This window comes from Bidens hawaiensis, unplaced genomic scaffold, assembly GCF_021521415.1.
Source record: "Bidens hawaiensis isolate Kalapana, Puna unplaced genomic scaffold, B.hawaiensis_p1.1 tig00009224_1, whole genome shotgun sequence".
Taxonomy (NCBI): Eukaryota; Viridiplantae; Streptophyta; class Magnoliopsida; order Asterales; family Asteraceae; genus Bidens; species Bidens hawaiensis.
In genome coordinates, this window is record NW_027491681.1 from 671,187 (window position 1) to 692,782 (window position 21,596).

Below are 21,596 nucleotides of genomic sequence, written 5' to 3' on the forward strand. Positions count from 1 at the left end.
ACTTTTGACATGTTCAATCTGTTTGACTAGTTGACCCGTTTTCCTTTAGGTTAAATTTTGTTGTTTTACAATTATATGTTTTACCTATTAAAGATAACATAAAACTAAATCAGCCAATTTATAACTAAACAGGTGGAATTATTAACGTGAACTGTAAAATTTATTTCAGGGGGTTCTTACAGATGGACGAGAAATAGCTGTGAAGAGGCTTTTCATCAGCTACAAATTCAAAGTAGCAGATTTCTATAATGAAATTAAATTAATTTGCAATTTCGAACATCCAAATCTTCTTAGGTTACTAGGATGCAGTTGTTCAGGATCCGAAAGCATCCTTATATATGAATATATGCCCAACATGAGCCTTAACTACTTCATTTTTGGTAAGTTTTAAAAATGTTATTACAATTTCGATTCGTTTGGTTGTGAACATATTTCAAGTAAAAGCCCTAATTATTGAGGTCGTCGTAACCCTAGAACCATCCTTGGAATCTGTTGGTGGTGCTCAAGTGGTGGTGGTTGGTTGGTGGTGCTCAAGTGGTGGTGGTTGGTTGTTGGTGAGTCAATTGGTTGTGGTGGCGGTGTTCAGGTGGTGTTTTCCGAGAAAAAAAATGTGACGTTTCCGGCCAAAAACATTTTTCCGGCGACTAACGGCGTTATGATTATGGTAATCGCGGACCGTTGGGAACAAACATGTTAAAAGTTGAGACCGTTGGCAGCCAATTCGGCAGCGATCAAAAGACGATAGTTAGGATTGATAAAAAGCAATATACATTTATAATTCAATTGTCAGACTGGTTTTGACCCATGATCCACGGATAACTCGGATAAATAAAATTAGATATTAGAAAATTATACAGGAAAATTAGGCTATAATTGAGTATTTGAATGTGAGTTTGACACCTAAGCATTATTATTTTACTTTATTTATTAGTATAAGAAGATAAGAAGATTGGATTTGTTTTAGATTTGTACATTTGTGTTGTGTAAATTATAAATAGACACCAAAAGTCAAAAGGGAATTGAAGACCTGGTCCACTAAAGCCCAAATAATATTATCTGAATCTGAAAGCAAAGTATATTGAAAGAGTCAATTACGCAACCATGTTGAATGTTGGTATGTTACCATCACAAACAAACTCAAAAGCCTATTTTCAGATAGTTCTTGAACCTATGGGACTTTGATCTTTTTAATCAACAAAATATTAATAAATCTTCGAAGGGCAACAAATCAAATTCGGACTAGATTAATATCGGTGTTTTAAAAACACTACAACGTCCGGTTACTGCCTATCGGGCTGTAACAAATGAATAAGCCGGTTTTCAGTCAAAAGAAGAAGAAAATTTCACCTACAAGACTTAAATCCTCAACACATTAACTAGTTAGGCCAAAAACCTTTCTGTAAATGATTGCTTTTACTTGATAAGTTAAACCTATATATTCTTTTTTTAGCAAGATTGAGCGTTGCTGAATATCTAATGCTTTATTTTACTACTTAAAATATAAGTGTATTAGTTTTATTAATCCTAACTGTCATCTTTTGGTCGCTGTCGGTTTCAACTAACGAGTTGACTGCTGACGGTCTCATATTTTAACGTATGTTTCCAAAAGTTCGCGACTAATTAGAATCCTAACGATGCTACTTGCAGGTCGCCGGAAAAACACTTTTGGCAGGATAGCTCACATTTTTTGCAAAAAAAAACCAGCATGAACACTGCCACCACCACCAACTGACTCACCACCAACCAACCCCCATCATTTGAGCACCACCAACTGAATCCGACAATGGTTCTAGGGTTCCGAGATCCGAAACTGGTGTTGTATTTCGGCTTTCTGGCAAAGTCCCGTATACTAGAAGATGAAATCCTCACTTACAATTATAATTTTCATCGTCGCTTTGATCATACAAGTATCTAAATCAAATGGTGACGCGCGATCCGAAATAATCAAGATGCAGTGCAATGACGCCTTACAGGCAGACCCGACGATTTTCATCCAGAACTTTGTCCGTACGATAAATACAATCGCGACCCAGATTCGAACTTCACATAATGTGACAACAGTTGTGGGTACTGGCCCCAATATAATCTATGCTCTAGCCCAATGCTACGGTGATCTCTCTTCACAAGATTGCATCTCATGCTATGCCCGAATGCGTGCAATCCTTCCCAATTGCCACCCCCGAAACGGTGGGTGGACTTATCTTGACGGTTGCTTTATGCGAATCCAAAATTATAGCTTCTTCGAGGAGTATACAAACCCGAAAGATAATATGGTTTGTGGGAATACAACAAAAGAGGATGCATTGTTTCAAGAGTCAACAAGTCGAGCGGCGGCCAACGCTGTATCGGTTGCACTAAGAAACAATGACTATTTTGCTAGGGAAGAGATGTTGGTGTCGGGTACTAACGATTCGGTTTACGTGTTGGCGCAATGTTGGAAGACTTTGAGCCCGAGTTCTTGTAGGGCGTGTTTGGAGAATGCATCTATGTCGTTAACGAAATGTTCACCGTGGTCCGAGCGTCGTGTGTTGAACCTGGGGTGTTTCATGAGGTATTCGGATACTAATTTTCTCAATCCTGTACCGGTAAAAAGAAGATCTAGCAATAAAGGCAACCATAACTTACTATTAATACAAACTAATGACTTTGTAAAAAGAATTTAAAAAAACTGCTTGACCGTCAAAACGAGTAAAACCGGCTGACTCATTCAAGTGCTCGGTTTGGTTTGTCGCTCCTCAAGACTGTAGTTAGCAGTTCAGCCTACAGTTTTACTAAATTCCAAACAAACTCTTATTGGAATGATAAGAATTAACACTAATAATAGAAAAACGGGTTCAAAAAGATTCTTAACGATAGTGATATTGGTATTGGCAGGAAAGATAATAAAAATTGCGGTATCAGTTGTTAGTACTGCGGCGGTTACTACAACTTCTCTGATCATTATTTTGTATATAAGGAAACGTAGATATGTACAACACAAGAGAAGAGGTATAATAAACATCTGGACAAAAAACATGTTCGGAAAAATCCATGAAACAAACTACTAATTGCTTATAATTTCTAGGTTCGTATGATACTTGCAAACTTGTAAAGATTCTTAACGATAGTGGCTTGTACTTCAAATACTCAACTGTTGAAAAAGCTACAGGACACTGGGATGACTCTAATAAGATTGGAGAAGGAGGATTCGGGACCGTGTACAAGGTTTGACAGATTTGAGGCTCAAATAAGCTTACATAAATACTAGGCTAGTAAACAAACCTAACGACACAAACACTTAATCGGACAAAACTTTGTGTTCATAATGGTTCGTTTAAAAAAGGAACATGTCCGTGTTCATTTATGTTTGTTCGCTTAAAATCTAAACGAACATAAAAATGAATACACTTAAATGAACACAAACGAACGTTCACTATGTTTATGTCCGTTCGTTTAATTAAATGAACATAAATTTTCTATGCATGTCCGTTCATTTATTAAATGAACAAACATAAACGAACTTCCCGCTAAACGGTTCACGAACAATTCACTGAAAGTTCGGTTCGTTTACAGACCTAATAAAAACTATATTATTTTGCATAACAGTCATTTTTTATCATTTAACGTGTTATGCTTCAGGATGCTTTCAACATGTAAAACCTATTTGACTAGTTGGCACATTTTCCTTAGGTTAATTTTTGTTGTTTTACAATTATATGTTTCACCCATTAGAGATCATATAAAACTAAATCAACCAATTCATAACTAAATTGGTGGAAATTATTAACGTAAACAACGAAATTTATTTCAGGGGGTTCTTACAGATGGACGAGAAATAGCCGTGAAGAGGTTTTTCATCAGCTACAAATTCAAAGTAGCAGATTTCTATAACGAAATTAAATTAATTTGCAATTTTGAACATCCAAATCTTCTTAGATTACTAGGATGCAGTTGTTCAGAATCCGAAACCGTTCTTATATACGAATATATGCCCAACATGAGCCTTAACTGCATTTTTGTTAAGTTCTAAAAAATGTTATTACAGTTTCGATTCGTTTGGTTGTGAATTTGTCTATATGTTTTCTTTTATCTCACACGGGTTTTATATTTATTAAAATATTGTTTTTTATAGAAACAATAATGAATTACCTATCTATAAAAAGTTTACAGAATGGACAATAAGTGTTTGGTGGCCAATCCGACATGGATAATTAAAATGACCTGTATGAATCCAAACCCATATTACATGTTACATAACTCTCGACCCATTAGTAAGTCTGAGCCGTTACCCATTGACTCTAAAATCATTAATCAAATGATTTGAGATGTAACATTTGTGAATTTGTACAGATGATGTAAAAGGCAGGGAAATAGGCTGGGAGAAGAGAGTTGAGATTATTATTGGTATAGCAGAAGGCTTGGTTTACCTTCATGAGAATAGCAAACACCGGATTATTCACCGGGATATTAAAGCTTCTAACAACTTATTAGACTTAAGGTTTCGTCCCAAAATAGCTGATTTTGGGTTGGCCCGGTCTATTCAAGGTGATAAAAGCCACATCAGCACTGCAATTGCAGGAACGCTGTAAGTATCCTCTTATTATATAAAAATAATCATGCAAAAAAGATAACTTAAGTAAAAAAGAGAAGGAAGAGGCAAACTAACTTTTTTTTGGTAAATATTTTGACATTGCCAGTGGGTATATGGCACCAGAATACCTAGCCCATGGTCAATTAACCGAAAAGGTAGATGTCTATAGCTTTGGTATTCTAATTCTAGAGGTGGTCACCGGAATGGAAAGCAACCGAAGCAAAACCGATGAATATACCGACAGTTTACCGTCTACGGTAAGTATATACTATTAGACTATGTCAGCTAGACTAGATTATTATTATTAATTGTTATATTGTAGAGGGTAGCTAAGTGTATTTAGTTACTTCTATATATTTAGATGTAATCTCCTTCATTATTAACATACAAAATAATAATACGATCACCTTCAATAAACTGATTTGGTATCAGAGCCAAATCAGCCAATATCTTCTCTAACCCTTATCACCTTCTGCCGCCTATCATCTAACCCTAATCATCTTCTGCCGCCTACCCTCTTCTTCAATGGCAGCAATCCTTATCTTCTCAAACCAAGAAAAGACCACCCATAACTCACACAAATTCGCCTTTACTCTCAAGCCCACCAACTATGGCTACTGGAGATCCATGATCGAATCCTTCTTAACATCACATAACCTCTTCGGTTATGTTGACAGAACAATTCCATGTCCCGAACAAAAGATTACTGTTCAAACCGCAACTACTGATAATCCCAGTTACATTCCCTGGATTTCTAACGATGCTCATATCCGCACCTTAATTATCTCAACCGTTTCTGAATAATCATATCAGCATGTTCAGGGAAAAACTTCCCGTGAAGTCTGGCTATCCTTAGAACGGGCTTACGCACCCGTCACTGCTTCTCATGAATTCACCCTTAGAAGTCAACTCCTCCGCATCACGATGAAGGGGGACGAAAAACCAGTTGACTATCTTTGCAGGGTACAAGAATATGCAACCGCTCTTGCCAACATCGGAGAACCGGTAAAGGATAAAGAACTTGTCATGCTTACCCTTGCAGGGCTACGTGAAGAATACAACGGCCTGAAAGGAACCTTGCTTGGCCGCCTACCACCTGTCTCTTTTTATGAAATCTACTCACTATTATCTGATCATGATTATGTGGTCACTAAACTGGTGCAAAACAACCCGCAAGCTTTACTTGCTGCAGCCTCCAACTCCTCGGCTACCCCTAATCTTCTACCAACCCCACCCAACCTTGACCAGTTGGTTGCAACAACTCCAGAATATACAACTAGATGGCCTCCCAATTGGGTTACCAGCTGAACCCGAATCTGTCACCACGACCCCAGGCCCACTTTGGGTCTCGTTCCTATAATAACAATCGTGGCACAAGAAACAACAGTGGTTATTCTCGGGGCAACTCTCGTGGTCCCTTTACTCCACGCCCCAGAGACAATGGTGGTACTAGACAATTTCAATGGGCTTCTACTCAAAACACCGTATACGGTCACTGCAACCGATGCGGAATCGGGCATCTCCCCTCTCAATGCCCCAATCAGCCCTCCCTGCAAAATCGGCCAACGCCTCAGGCGAATTTTTCAGCCTTTTCAGATGTGGCCTCATCATCTGGAACTGCTTGGAAGCCCGACACGGGTGCAACTCATCATGCTACTCCAGACTTAACTAGCCTGGACAACTCTGAGGCATATTATGGTAATGATTCATTACTTGTTGGCAATGGTAATTCTATACCTATTTTACATATTGGTTCATCCAAATTCCACTCAAAACCTTTAAACTTTCTGATATTCTTCATGTTCCTGCCCTTAAACAAAAACTTTTATCCGTACAAAAATTTTGCCTTGACAATAATGTATTCTTTGAATTTCACTCTACTTTCTTTGTTGTGAAGGACGAATTTACACGCAGTACCCTCCTAACGGGTCCCAGTGTCCGTCTTCCACAACTCAAGTCGTTGCCCAAGGTTGCCTTCACCGCTGTCAAAGCTTCTTCGAATACTTGGCATCAACGTTTAGGACATCCTCATGCTCAAGTTTTTAATTCTATTGTTTCTCATTGTTCTTTACCAGTTTGGACAAATTATCAAACGATTTATGTTCTTCTTGTCAAATGGGAAAATCATCAAAATTGCACTTACCCGATTCTAATTTTCATAGTTATAATATTTTGGATCTGGTATATTGTGATGTTTGGGGTCCATCTCCAAAACCATCTATTGATGGTCATCGGTATTTTTTGTTGTGTGTTGATCATTGTACTCGTTATATGTGGTTCTATCCTTTAGCACAAAAATCTGATGCTCATGCTATATTAACAAATTTCATCACAATGGCTGAACGCCAATTTAACAGAAAATTAAAATCCATTCAGTCAGACTAGGGGGGTGAATTCCGCCCACTCACCAACCTCTGTCGCAACCTTGGCATCATCCATCGCCGCTCGTGTCCACACATCAGCGAGCAAAACGGGTTTGTGGAACGCAGACATCGGCATGTCGTTGAAACAGGTCTTTCCCTATTGGCTCACTCAACTATGCCCCAACGTTTCTGGCACTTCGCCTTCGAAACAGCCGTTTACCTAATTAATCGGCTTCCCTCACGCGTATCCTCCAACAAATCTCCCTTTGAACACGCCTTTCTCCGCAAACCTGATTATTCGTTCCTGAGAGTCTTTGGCTCATAATGTTTTCCATACCTCCGCCCCTACAATCGTCACAAAATCGAATTCCGTTGTACTCCGTGTGTCTTCCTTGGCTATAGTCTTTCCCACCATGGCTATCGTTGTTTTGATCCCTCCACTGAGCGTATCTATATAGCTCGGCACGTTCGATTAAATGAACAAGTCTTCCCATATAAACCCTCACCACAACCGACCCCATCATCACCACCCGCATCCCCATACATCTCTATATTTCCCAATCCACCACCTGGTTTCCCACCCGATACGAGCACACATACTGCCACTGACTTATCTCCACCATCCTCACCCCATCAGCCACCAAATGCTGATCCCACTCCCATAACCGAACCTCTTACAGCCCAACAAACCCCCCTGCCTTCCCCCCCTACTGCCCAGCCCTCTCCAGCCCACCACACACATACGGAACAGCCCCTCGCTGCCCAACAACCATCCAACTCCCACCATCCTAACAACCCAGCACCTACGGTTACTCGTTCCCGACCACCCAACCTCCGACAGAAGCCTAAACAACCTGATCGGTATAATCCAGCAGCCTATATAGCCAAAATTACCTCTTCCTTACCCATTGAGCCAACCAGTTTTACTATTGCCAACAAATATAATGAATGGCGCCACGCTATGTCCGAAGAGTTGGACGCGCTGCATAAAAATGGCACGTGGACTCTTGTGCCACCTGTTCCTAATACTAATATTGTTGATTGCAAGTGGGTTTACAGGTTAAAAAAGGATGAAAACGGGAAAATTTGCAGGTTTAAAGCCCGTTTGGTTGCGAAGGGCTTTCATCAACAACACGGAGTGGACTATCATGAGACGTTCAGTCCAGTCATCAAACCTACTACTATTCGGACGATTTTATCGTTAGCTGTTACAAACAAATGGTCCTTGCGCCAACTGGATATTCAGACTGCTTTTCTGCATGGTGATCTTGAGGAGACCGTATATATGTGCCAACCACCTGGATTCGTTGATCCTACCAAACCGGGTCATATTTGTCTTCTGCACAAATCTTTATACGGTCTCAAGCAGGCTCCCCGTGCCTGGTTTAACAAATTATCAAATGCTCTTCATCAGTTGGGGTTCCATGGGTCAACGACTGATCCATCACTGTTTATTCTCAATTCTCAAGGCTCATTGGTGTATCTCCTGGTTTATGTGGATGACATCATCATCACCGGTAACAATGCTGATACAGTTTCCAAGATTATCACTCGTCTTAACTCTATCTTTGCTCTTAAAGATTTGGGGCAACTACACTATTTTCTTGGGGTGGAAGTCATTCACAAGGAATATGATTTAGTTCTTTCCCAAAGAAAATACATTGGAGACATTTTGCATCGGTCGGGTCTAACGGATTGCAAGCCTATTTCCACTCCTATGGGTACTTCTCATGTCTTGCTTCCTGATGATAGTCCTCCTTTGGACGATCCTTCTCGGTACAGACAAACAGTTGGCGCTCTCCAGTATGTGACTCTTACCCGTCCCGACATTGCATTTGCAGTTAATCGGGTTTGTCAGTTCATGCACGCCCCTACAGAAAACCACTGGGCAGTTGTCAAACGCATCTTGCGTTATTTAAAGGGTACAATGAACATGGGTCTTTGGTTCCGTCACAATACAGGCTATCGGCTGCAAGCCTTTTCTGACTCTCATTGGTCTACCAACGTGCAAGCCTTTTCTGATTCTGACTGGGCTGGTTGTCCAATCGATCGTCGCTCGACAGGGGGATTTGCTATCTACTTGGGGTTCAAACCTTATCTCTTGGTCTGCTCGCAAACAACGAACTGTTTCTCGCTCCTCAACTGAATCTGAGTACAAGACTATTGCAGACCCGGTTGCAGAATTAATTTAGCTAAAGTCTCTTCTTCGAGAGCTTGGTTTGCACAGCGAAGCACCAACACTTTGGTGTGATAATCTTGGTGCCACATATCTCACTGCGAATCCGGTGTTTCATACTCGTACTAAACATATCGAGGTTGATTTTAATTTTGTTCGTGAACAGGTTACTCAAGGTCATCTCAATGTCAAATTCATTTCAACGAATGATCAAATAGCCGATGTTTTTACGAAGCCTTTGTCATCTCAAAAGTTTTCTACGGTCCAAGTTACAGATCGCGAACCGCCCTGAACTTGCGGGGGAATATTAGACTATGTCAGCTAGACTAGATTATTATTATTAATTGTTATATTGTAGAGGGTAGCTAAGTGTATTTAGTTACTTCTATATATTTAGATGTAATCTCCTTCATTATTAACATACAAAATAATAATACGATCACCTTCAATAAACTGATTTATACACTTTACATAATAATTACTCCATTTGGTTTCTAGAAAACTTTCAAGTTATAATCACATTTTTTTTACCTAAAGCTTAAGATATCAGTTGACAACATGAACTATTTTTACATCAAAATGCATTGATTAAGGTTATAAAAATTATTTCCACTTTGAATGAACAGGCATGGAAGCATTTCAACCAAGGCACAGTAGAGGAAATATTTGACCCAAATCTAAAGATGCAAAATTATCACAACATAAATTTCCAAAAAGATGTTATTAAGGTGGTGCATGTGGCACTACTTTGCACCCAAGAAGCTCCATCTTTAAGACCATCCATGTCAGCAGCACTAAAAATGTTAGCAACAAATGATGAACCTTTACCTTTCCCCTCTAATCCCCCTTTTATATATGAAGAGACCATGGAACTTAATAACATTGCACAAAGTCTACCTAATAACCGTAGCGTAGATGATTCTAGCTCGGTTGCTGCAGTTTCTCAGAGTCGTTTATACCCGAGGTAACATTAGTTAGCTATAATTAATCAATCATGATTAGAAAAACAATACTGTTACAGTGATAAACTAATTATAGGTGTGTAAAGTGATTTAAGGTGACTGTAAATGTTTAGTAAATGTTATTGGGATAATTTAGGTACTATTCTTTTCTATAATTTAACATTAATCATTTTGTAAATCCTTTTTACAGGGCATGAAAAGAAGCCTCACTAACTGAAGAAAAAAGGAAAGTGCTATAAACGAACTGAAACTTGGCTATTTTGAAGAAAATATTAATTACTTTAGAGATAGCAAAACAGGCAGGTCAGGTGGATGTCAGGTGGATTAGAAACATGTCACAATGGGTTTAGATCCTAAAGATGATGTATAATTACTAGTCAAAAAGGGTTTGGTTGGTTATGACTGGATTGTCCTTCCAACACCTTTCCAACTAAGGCAGGTCAGGTGGGTTGGAAACAATTTTTAACATTTCTTTTTTTCTATAAATAATTAGTGTGTCAAATATGACTATAAACTTATATTATCTTAATTCAAGTGTTACATTCTGACTTCATGAATCATGAATATAATGATTTGGAGGTTTTATGCGTTAGGGTTTAGATTCATTTGACCCATTTTCTATTAAGCTAGCTTCTTTGACCTTACCATTTGACCCGTTAGGAGAGAAACATGCCCCTAAATTCAGATTCTAAAATCAATACATGCCCTAGATTCAAATTGTAAAAATGCATGAATCACTATTCTAAATTTCTAATCGAGGATTACATTAAATTCACTTACTCAAATGCTAAAGATTCCCTGTAGTTCCAGCTCTAATTATTCTACATCTCTTAATAACTAAGGAGATAGACAAATAAAGCAATGAAACATATATATAACAAGATTACCAAACACATATTGTTCATGAATGAAGTAACATGGATATATAAAGTTTTGGAACCAAAAATATCATTTCTAACCTTTGCTGATGAAAACCAAGCATCTGAAAATCCTCAAACAAATTACAGGTTTTTTTTATCGTGTAGCAACCAAATTGCCCATGAGTCCTCCTCCGACTTCAAAATGTTTAGCACTTGAAAATCCTGCTTTTAAAGCAAGACGCTCTAACTCCTCGCCTATATATTATTTGCAAGTAGCGGAGTGAGTATATTAGCATATAAAACTTTACGGTATCTTAGGATCTCTAGCTCGTCAAATTAATAAACTTCCAACAGATGGAAATTGAAGGCCAAATCATGCCTACTTAGTGGCATGTTATCATTGTTATTCTGTTTTATTATATATAAAGATAAGTCGTATAAAATTAACGAACCTGTATAGAATTCTTGAATTGAAGTCTTTAGATATTGATATTCCTCTGAAAGCCCATAACTAGCTGCTACAGGCACAACTATATTGTCTATCATCCAACCCTACCACAAAACTCATAAACTTCACGGGATGTTCACAAAATGAAACTTACAAGGCATAATGTAAACCAAACCTGAATAGATGTCCTAAATTCATCGGTGGTCTTGTTGAAATCAAGGATTGAAGCTTTCGACCCTGGTTTTAAAACTCGATACACCTCTTTCAGTGCCTTGTATTTGTCAATAACATTTCTTAGTCCGTAGCCCATAGTAATGGCATCAAAATAACAGTCAGAAAATGGCAAATCAAGTGCATCACCTTCAACCCACCTATAAACCATAGCATAATCACCATTGAGTTAAGTTGACCCGAAACACTTTTTTCCAACATGTTTTTTATTTTTATAAAATAATTAGCTTGTCATATATAACTGAATTTATATTATTTCAATACTAATATAACAATCTAAATTTTTAAATAAATGACTTTGTAGGTTTTATGCATGACTATTTGACCCGTATTCGGCCAAAAAACATAACCAGGATGGACCCATTCATAAGTAAAAAGCTTAAACTATTACTCAATTACCAGGACACTTTAGTTAAACAAAATGTAAATATACTATGCTCACTTAAGGTTACGGTAGCAGGGTTTTGGGTGTGATTTCTGGCGAGATGAAGCAATGTCTAGTTGTTGTCTTGAAAACTCAAAGCCAATAACCTGCAAATTATTAGGGTCAACAAACAGAGAATTGTCTAGGTACTCCGTACGGGGTGACCCAGCTGGCCCAAGCCAGGCGTACTCGAGCGCCTCCAAGTGATGATAACAAGTTAAACTAGTTTAATAATTAATTAAATTAAATTAATTGAAGTGAATAATAATAATAGCTGACCTGGCCATTGAGTCCAACCTTTTGAGACAAGAGAAAAGCCAGATCACCACTTCCACAACACAAATCCAGTACATTACTACTACCTTCTTTTGCCCTACATTAATCACTATTTGAATTCATATCTCAAATGCCTAAATAATATTATTATTGAATTAAATTGAATTGATTACCTACCCACTCCAATCAACTGCCATTCGTTTCCATATGCGATGTTGCCCCAAGCTCAACAAATCATTCAGCTGTAAGTAACAGATCATATATATTACTAATTGCATGTCAATCAAATAATAATTAACTAATTCTATTTAGGAATAAAATTATTAAGCGTACGTACGTACGTTATCGTAAACAGGAGCAATGCGGTTGAAGAGTGCTTGCCGGTCACCGGAGGCGATGATAATTTGCTGCGGCTGCCGTCGTCTAACCGAAGGCGCAAACGAGAATTGAAGCACCGATGAGAGTGACGTCATTGTTACATTTGCGTATTATTATTGCTACGATGGTTTCAGGATAACGTTATCCCGGGTTAAAAACAAACAATTTATTTGAAACAAATAAACAAACCCGCTCGGGTTATATTATATACTCTACCGGATTGATCAACATGCAATATAAAATGGGTATGTGGTTTTGGAGGAAAACGGTTATCACCTATCAAACCGATTTGGTTCGGGTTATAAACAGGTTTGGGGCAAGGATAATGATTTTTTGTATGTTTTTTTAATTTGGTTCGGATCCAAAATCGGGTTCGGTGAATGCAACTACAAACGGGTATACGTATCTGCATATTGGGTCGGGTCAGGTCTAAACCAGTTTATCAAGGCTGGACCACTTTTTTTGGTACATGTATAAAAGATGTATTGTACACAAGTTTGTAAACATTCTGACCCTCGATTTTTAATATTATGAAAACGAAAAGAGAAACCACTTACAAGAGTCAAGCAGTCCAAACAATACAAAGGAAAATAAATAACATCAACAAAACATACAATCGTTTATAGTGGAAAATTAACAAAGTTGAACATGCACCACTTCTCTCAATCTAGACTCGTTCTTTTGCTTCTTTGTTTCACCCATATAATGTCATTCACTAATTTCGTCATCAGTAAAGGAGCGTCATTACTTATTAAAGATAACATCATTCTTTATCAACCATATCCCTCTGTCCCATTATAAGTGTCCTAGTTTGATTTTTCAAGTCTTTCTTGTTAAACTTTGATCGACAATATTTTTGTTTGTGTTATATAATACTTGGTGTAAAATATATGAATGGATTGGGTTTTAAATGTATTTTACATTGATATAATTTTTATCAAGTATTATATGACAGGAACAAAAATATTTACGGTCAAGGTTGCAAAAGAAAGACTTGAAAAGTCAAACTATGACATTTATAATGGGACGGAGGGAGTACATTTTTTTACAAATAATATTCTTACCCGGGTACGCAAGAATCTCTTCTACTGACTCGAAACATATGGATTTGTACCAAACCATCAACTAGTATTTGATCGTTTGATTAATCGAGGTAAAATCATGATTAGGGACAAGTTTTGTGGTATGACATTGGTTTTAAAAGTTTTATATTGGTGTGATACTAGATGATACCAGTCTGATTAACCGGATATACTAATATATTATACGATCTTCAGAAAATAACAAATAGTATCTTGCTAAAAACTACCGGTTACTAAAACTATTGAATTGTTACAAGTATAATTGAACATTTTCTGTGAGTTCAAGATCATAAGAGATAATTTTTAGCCACATAATATCATAAACGGATACACCCACGAACCGAATGGGTATGCAAAGGGTTTGATTAAACCATGTCAAATTCCATCCATATACAGTAGAACTAATAGGTCTCAAAATTTTAGATCTTCTGTGCAGCTTAACTAAAACCAACTTTAAATCATGGCATTAGTACTAAACAGACTGCAATTCTTTCATATGTTGTTTTGAGATCGTAATAAGGATATTGTCGGGCCAAGTGCGCTACCTCTTAAGGCTCTGTATGACCATTTGTTCCGCCCAGCATCCCTTTTCATCTCCTCATTCGTTTCCATCAATTCTAATTTCTTTGCGCTTAAAAACTCCTCCAGTTCAGTCCACGTGTTGACTTCTTTGTTTCCTACCACTAGTCAAGAAAATTATAACAAATCCATTAATGCATGCGCGCATAGGTCTTTGACCCGATGATTTATTAACTATTCCTCTCACGTTTTGTTTATAAACTATATTATCATATTTGAGAAACTGGTTGTATAAAAAGTGACTAATGACCCAACCCGCCCATTCCGCCACCTTACCACCTCTAAAGTTTACTAATTTTGTTTGTTTGAGCACCAAAAGGTTAAATAACATTAGAGGTGTAAATGAGTCGAGCCGCTCATGATCGGCTCGCTAAAAGGTTGATTCGAGCCCGTGCTTAAACAAGCTGGAGCCTTTCTTGGAGCTCATTTATTAAACACCAAGCTCAATTATTTATATAATTTTAACTTTATATATTAAATAAACTTTTACATAATGACTATACAAAACTATGATAGAATAACTAAATAATATGTTACTTTATATAAAAAATTAATATTATAAATACAGTTAGTTACTCGGATGGTCCGTGATATTTTCCCAAATTACAAGTTTGGTCCTTGAGTTTGAAAAAGAACATGCATACTGCCCCATTATTTCTAAAACGTAACAAGGATGGTCCTTGAAATGGATGGGCATTAGCTTTTCCAGTTAAGCGCATTGAAATTACTAAAATACCCTTAATGATAAATTCAAAATAACTACAAACGTATATATAAATATAGTTAACAAATAATATACCTGGAGTTGGATCTTTTGGGAGATTTTCCTTAACGTCAACAACTGGAGCAGTTTCATTAACTCCGTTACTGATAACTTTAACAGCATCTGAATTACTTTGATTGAGACTGCGTACATCAGCAAGAGCTGCAAACTTTATCTGCACAGAAAGCATTAAGTGAGACACAAAAGATAATACATTTATTATATGTGTGTGGACAATTTTACCCATACACCATTTCAATGGTGGAACAGTAACTAAAAGTGGTAAAGAGGGTAAAACTGTCCAATCATATATAATTCTGAAAGCTTTTAAGTACCTCTAAACTTCCATCCTCTTTATAAAGAGAGTTTTCAGGGCCATCTTCATCCATTTTATCTGATACAATGGGATATTCTGGAACCGGTATCAAAATGATGTTATCACCATCATAATATGATATTTTCCCAACCTGTAATTAAAATTGAATTTTTAGCATATAAACAATAATGAAATACCCGATGGCATCTTTGCTTGAATATAGTTTCTAGTAAACTGTACCCTGAAGGAAGAGAGCTCGGGTGTCCAAGAAGCTGATAACTCAAGAACACGGTACACGATGGCATCACCCTCCTAAAAATTGTAAGACCATTGTTACATTAAAAATAGTGAAATGCTATGTACTTGTGTGTGTGTGTGTGTGTGTGTGTGTGGTGAGGGAAAAGGGACCTTTGGTGAGCTGCACAGAGGAAGCTGATCAAAGTCAACGGGGTTAGTCAAAGGTGGTTGTGCATCTATAGTCAACATTGTGGAAAGTTCTTCGTTTGCATTTTGATAGTCATCCTTTTTAGAAGTAGAAAACTTATCTAAACCCCATTTTTGGCCCTTTTTCTTGCTGATACCATTCCACTGAAAAGTTACCTGAATCAGAACTCAAAAGTCCAATGAGAAGAAAGTTGAATGAAGAACGGCATAATTAAAGTTAGGATAACTGGAATACATACATCTGGTACTTCGATATGATTTGCATCTTCATCTGCAAGACACAAAAACAGTGTTATCTTAGCACTCTGCAATGACACATGGAATTGGATCCAAAACAAACTAATAATTATAGTATTATAAGCCATAGGGAAATACTTAATAAGACTGTTTGATGATTAAGTGAATGTATAAACTAGACGATGCATACCATCATCAAGAGGTTCAAAGCGAATATGTCCTGGCCTGACTACACAAGGAACGAGTTTAGTTACTCCATTATCATTACAGTTACTTTCTTCTTGTTTTATAATAGTCTGATGCACAACTTTTGCAGGCACCTGATCCTGCTTTAACAGCAAATAGAAAGAAACTTGAACAATTAATAATGAATAACTATATCTTAAGACTCAAAGAATAAAGCACTTGTTTTATTACATAGATATTCGTTTTCAATATAAATTTACTTACGGGTCCCTCCTGATCCTTAGTAGCCTCTTTGTTCTCGGTTTTGGATATTTCTGGCTCCACATGAGTATCGGGCTGCAATATGATATTAGAAGTGATGAGATATTCATATAACTGAAAATGAGAAAATAGGGCTTCAAAACACATGGTTTTCTAGCATTTCAAAGAGAAATTACTTGCAATTTAAAGGTAGCAATATGAGCATACTATATAATTGGTTAAAACAGGTGGGTTGGATTGGGTTGGCCAAAACACTTTTTATTGATATTTTCTACATCATATTATAAAAAACTTGTGTCGTATATGGTTACAAAAAAATATTTCATTTTAGTAAAAGCTCGTTGTTTATGCATTAAATACACTTGGAGCAACTTATAACCCATTTGACCTGTTTCCTTTTAAGTTATTGTCTTTTTATTTTACCCGTTTGACCCGTAAGAAATATTACATAACCTGACTTGACCATTCATAAGTAAATGAGTCAAAATTTGCCACCTGTACTTTTAATTAACAACTTACATTATGTGCACTTTTAGCAAGTTCCCGCCTCCATTGTCTTTTAGCCCTTTTCCTTCTAGCACTTCTACTAGGGCCCTGATAATACATACCAAGAAAAGATAAGTGCTACCACACCAAACACAACAACTAGCTTTATTCAGTAACTGTTTTAATGACTAAGAAATACTTGTGCATGTGCATCTATATATATATATATACCAGTCAAAACAGTAATGTAGGGTCCTTATGTTTATATCACAATCATATAAAAGCAGTATAGGAAGTATCTGTCTTTTACAGAACCAAATAAAAAAGCTAGAAACTATTGACCATGTGACGGAACACGATTCACTGTATCTCACAAGTTGAATGTAATTCTAAACACAGTACCATACCTTTTTAGCCCCATCGGGTGCAGAAAATGCATGCTCGACTCCTTCAACGTCATCTTCTATATTTTTGTCACTTGTTTCAGCATTTACCTTTTTAATCTCCCCATTTGGTTTAGCCTTCTTCTTGCTAATCTTTTCGCTCCCATTATTGTCATCACCAATAAAAACCGCCTCCAAATGATGTTTCTTCTTCCTATATTCACAAAAGCAAGTTATTGTGAGAAATAATTATAAAATATAAGCATCGTCTACGAAATTTATTTAATAATATGCATACAGCCATACACAACAGAGGATTATAAAATTACCTCTTCTCCTTAGAAGGAGATTTAACCTTTTCAATGACTGCTTTTCCGCCACTCCTCTTCTTTGATTTAACCTTTTTGTTATCGATTCTTTCGGGATGATCCTCATCATCATTTATGACATTATCCTCTTCTGAAACTTTATCTTCAACATCATCCGTTACAGCCAATCGGTGTTTCTTCTTCCTATGATTCACAAAAGCAAGCACATGTAAGCCACACAAGCAAACTTGCACATCGTTTGAAAAATGCCGTCAACCAATTTTCAAATGTATTGAATAATGGCATATATAATGAATCTTGTAGACCATAATATACATACAGATAATTTGAAATAAATACTAATGAGCAATATTGCAACTATATATTGAATATGCATGAAACAAAGAAAATGCCACAGATTTTTAGGGGCGTCTAATAGAGGGAAGTGCTTCATATTTCATGGGACCGAGAGAGTAGCATCTAATACCATCTAGTCATCTACTATACAATATATATTATAGGGCTTAAATTCATAAGTAACCAACTATGATTGGATTTCTGCTTTGAGTAACCTGTGTCTTTTAGGAAAGTAAAAAAAACATCAACTTTTAAAAATTTGCTTTGAGGTAATCACCTTAGATAGCCGGTTTTCAGGCATCATGTCAAAATAAAAGTCAACATAGTAACCAAAATGTCAACTGCGTTTTGACTGATTTGGTTACCTAAAATCATAACGTTTAAAATTTTCATGGTCTTTTCTGGCATAAAAATGTGTGTTACCTAAGATATAAATAGAGCCAAAGTCGATTGCCCTTCTATGCAATTAACCTATCCTATACCACAAATCTAAATAAATAACAGAAGGCACATAACAATTGCATGACTTACTTTGAGGTTTTAAGCTTTGTGGAGGCTTTTCTTTTCTTAGAAGACGCTTGTTTTGGTGCAGGTTCATCTTCCGACTTTACCATCTCACCTTCCTCATATTCACTTTGGTAGCCTCCAGTTTCTTTATCAAACTCTTCATTGGCTAAAAGTAGCACCCCATTATCTACAGGTTCCCTCCCATTAACTTCATCATTAAGCAAATTGCATGCATCTTCACCCTCTGTTGCTTCACCCAAAGCCAGCTCTTTCTTTTTCACACTGAAGTAACAAACACATGTTGAGTTATTAAACGGCTAAGTACACGTTTGTTTAAGAACAATAGTGCAAAGTCGAATGTAATTATGTAAAGCTGACCTAATAATATCATTATCCTTCAAGATACGAGTTGACTCAGATGGTGGTAACACAAAGCCTTCCATCTGCAGGAGGTCAAAGTTGCATAATCTTAACTGCCCATTAACAGATAGAGTAAAACCATTGAATTTGCAGATTTTAAGTCACAAATTGAATTCCTCTCATCAATATTAGGTATTTTGCAAAGACATAAAAACAGAAAATAATACATACATGTACAAAAGATTATATTAGCTTTCCAAGAGAATACAGTTTTGTTGCTAATGACTGAATGCATAGTTCTATACTAACACGTAAGTTTGTAACAAAGAGGAACAGTAGTTTTAGAATCAAAATGAGTTAGTTTCAACCTCAAACTCGGGCCTATAAAATATAACATCACATTCAGTATTATTTGTGTTTCTAACCTATGAGCCTATTATAATTTAAAACACACTAATGGTAAAATGCTAATAACATCCAAAAACAGTTTTACTAATTTAAGGTAAGAGTGTAAATGAGCCGAGCGGCTCGCAAAATACTCGATATTGAATCAATAAAAAGCTCAAAACGAGCAGAGCCGAGCTGAACTCAAGCCTCAAATAAAGCTGGTGTAGTTATAGAGCCCGAGCTCAACCCTTGTATTAAGTAAATATTTTAGGCTCGTCGAGCGTTAACGAGCTTGTGTATTTTAAGCTTTAACTCTTTTTGGACTTGTATATATTAATTTCAAACTTCACAGCGGAGCTCGAGCCGAGCCTTGGCTTGCTTAAGGTACTACGCTGCTACATACGAGCTCAAGCCGAGCTTAGACTCGTTTAAAAATTTTCTCAAAATATATATAATAAAACAGTAGATGTAAAAAATTTATAAATAATAAAAAAACGACTCACAACTTTAGAAAAAGTGCTCAAAGGCCAAAACAAGCCGAGCTTGAGCTCGAGCTAAGTTACAGTTTCAACATCCGCAATTCCGCATTACAAATCGTGTTACAGATTAGGTTATATATCGACATTGAAAAGCTAAATGCAAAAATTTCTAGAGAATTACTAGTAAAATTCTACACACGACGAGCTTAAAATCATTTAAAAATATGTATATAATAAAATAGTAAATGTATACAAATAAACAAATAATAAGAGCCGAGCTCGAACTTTAGAAAATGAGCTCAAAACGAGCTAAGTTACAGTTTCAACATCCGCATTACAAATCAAATCGTACAACAGATTAGGTTAAATATCGACATTCTAGAGAATTATGAATAAAACTCTATAAGTATACCAAATTAGGTATATAATTATTAACAAACTAATTAGGTTTTATTTAGTACATTTAGCATCAATCGAAATGGAGTGAATATAGAGTGTTAGTTACAAAGAGGATGATGCCGTTAGGGCACGAATGCTGCAGGTTGAACTTGTGGAGAAGATGAACGCATACGTCTGAGATGTTCGGGTGTTGATTTGGTTGGATTAGAGTCCAGCTGTTGGTCATACCGTCGGAACGTTGAGTTAGGTTAAGAACTGAGCAATCGTCGAATGTTATGCGGATACGTAACGGTGGAACCTCCATTTCAGTGACAACGGTGTGTACGCCGCTGACGGAAGTGGATGGATACTGCGCTCTAAAACCCCTCCGTCGTAAACCTTGGCTTTAGATGGTAACACAGTGGTTTGGTTTTCTAGACCCGTAAACTAATCGAACCTTCGATGGGAAGTTCATTTATGTTCGAACATGTACAAAAAGTTTGTATTCGTTTAATTAAACAAACAAACATGAGCACATGTTTCGTTCGTTCATTTACGTTCATGAACGTTCGTTTATATCCGTTTATGTATGTTTATTTATGTATGTTTATGTATTTATAAAAAATAATTAAATATTATTATTATTTGTATGAGTTATCTACTTAAAGCTTTATAGTTGTTAATTTGTGTTCATTTAAGTGTGTTCATTTATGTTCGTTTATGTTTATTTGTGTTCATATATGTTCATTTATCTTTGTTCAGTTATATTCACTTAGATTTTAAACAAACAAACACAAATGTTCAATTTTTTAATTAACGAACATGAACGTAAATATTTGTTCAATTAAGTGTCTGTGTTCGTTTAAAGTTAAATGAATGAATACGAGCATGCCCTTGTTTGTCTTCGTTCAATTTGTTCAATTAAGTGTTTGTGTTCGTGTACCGTTCTTGAACACATTAATTTCCTTAATGAACGAACACGAACATAAAATCTAGTTCAGTAAGTGTTCGTGAACACATTATTTCCTTAACGAAGGAACACGAACAAGGCCTTGTGCGTGTTCGTTCGGTTCGTTTACAGCTCTAACTATGTCGTTTGGTTGTTTGTGTCTGCCTGCAAACGAATCTTAACGTTCGGTGAATTGCTAGTGAACCGTTTGACGGGAAGCTTGTTTGTTCTATATTTAATAAACGAACAAACATGCATACATGTTTACATTTGTTTGTTATTGTTCATTCATTTATGTTTGTTCCTTAAAATATTATTATTTTTATTTTGTTTACGTTTGTTAGTTTATGTTTTATATTTGATCGTTTATATTCATTCATTTATATTTGCTTGTGTTCGCTTATGTTCGTTTATGTTTATTAATCTATTCGTGAACTGCGTGTTTA

At 36.5% G+C, this 21,596-nt stretch overlaps 3 protein-coding genes across 3 annotated transcripts; 1 reads left to right on the forward strand and 2 right to left on the reverse strand.

The window, feature by feature from the left end:
• The first annotated feature begins 1,850 nt into the window (after positions 1–1,850).
• Positions 1,851–10,171, forward strand: LOC143531743 (cysteine-rich receptor-like protein kinase 2). Its single transcript, XM_077026985.1, has 7 exons — positions 1,851–2,610; positions 2,875–2,988; positions 3,065–3,204; positions 3,791–4,001; positions 4,330–4,564; positions 4,677–4,827; positions 9,736–10,171. Exons 1-7 carry the CDS (start codon positions 1,857–1,859, stop codon positions 10,075–10,077), a joined length of 1,947 nt encoding a protein of 648 aa, XP_076883100.1. The 5' UTR covers positions 1,851–1,856; the 3' UTR covers positions 10,078–10,171.
• A 628-nt stretch (positions 10,172–10,799) lies between these two features.
• LOC143531708 (2-phytyl-1,4-beta-naphthoquinone methyltransferase, chloroplastic-like) lies at positions 10,800–12,804 on the reverse strand. Its single transcript, XM_077026951.1, has 7 exons — positions 12,652–12,804; positions 12,488–12,552; positions 12,314–12,407; positions 12,053–12,141; positions 11,555–11,750; positions 11,384–11,483; positions 10,800–11,186 (listed from the first exon to the last, which is right to left on the reverse strand). Exons 1-7 carry the CDS (start codon positions 12,781–12,783, stop codon positions 11,086–11,088), a joined length of 777 nt encoding a protein of 258 aa, XP_076883066.1. The 5' UTR covers positions 12,784–12,804; the 3' UTR covers positions 10,800–11,085.
• Positions 12,805–14,133: 1,329 nt separating this feature from the next.
• Positions 14,134–20,552, reverse strand: LOC143531735 (coilin-like). Its single transcript, XM_077026979.1, has 14 exons — positions 20,329–20,552; positions 18,976–19,040; positions 18,622–18,879; positions 17,755–17,937; positions 17,450–17,639; positions 17,076–17,150; positions 16,560–16,631; positions 16,300–16,435; positions 16,112–16,143; positions 15,837–16,028; positions 15,669–15,740; positions 15,448–15,579; positions 15,149–15,287; positions 14,134–14,453 (listed from the first exon to the last, which is right to left on the reverse strand). Exons 1-14 carry the CDS (start codon positions 20,524–20,526, stop codon positions 14,263–14,265), a joined length of 1,935 nt encoding a protein of 644 aa, XP_076883094.1. The 5' UTR covers positions 20,527–20,552; the 3' UTR covers positions 14,134–14,262.
• Positions 20,553–21,596: the final 1,044 nt, after the last annotated feature.

Coding starts and splice junctions, on each gene's coding strand:
- LOC143531743 (XM_077026985.1), top strand. CDS start 1,857: ATGAAATCCTCACTTACAATTATAATTTTCATCGTCGCTTTGATCATA. Junction 2,989..3,064: donor TGTACAACACAAGAGAAGAG/GTATAATAAACA, acceptor TATAATTTCTAG/GTTCGTATGATACTTGCAAA. Junction 4,002..4,329: donor CCTTAACTGCATTTTTGTTA/AGTTCTAAAAAA, acceptor GAATTTGTACAG/ATGATGTAAAAGGCAGGGAA.
- LOC143531708 (XM_077026951.1), bottom strand. CDS start 12,783: ATGACGTCACTCTCATCGGTGCTTCAATTCTCGTTTGCGCCTTCGGTT. Junction 12,553..12,651: donor TTGCTCCTGTTTACGATAAC/GTACGTACGTAC, acceptor TGTTACTTACAG/CTGAATGATTTGTTGAGCTT. Junction 12,142..12,313: donor AGGTTGGACTCAATGGCCAG/GTCAGCTATTAT, acceptor AATAATTTGCAG/GTTATTGGCTTTGAGTTTTC.
- LOC143531735 (XM_077026979.1), bottom strand. CDS start 20,526: ATGGAGGTTCCACCGTTACGTATCCGCATAACATTCGACGATTGCTCA. Junction 18,880..18,975: donor AAGGATAATGATATTATTAG/GTCAGCTTTACA, acceptor TTGTTACTTCAG/TGTGAAAAAGAAAGAGCTGG. Junction 16,144..16,299: donor CTTTGAACCTCTTGATGATG/GTATGCATCGTC, acceptor TGTGTCTTGCAG/ATGAAGATGCAAATCATATC.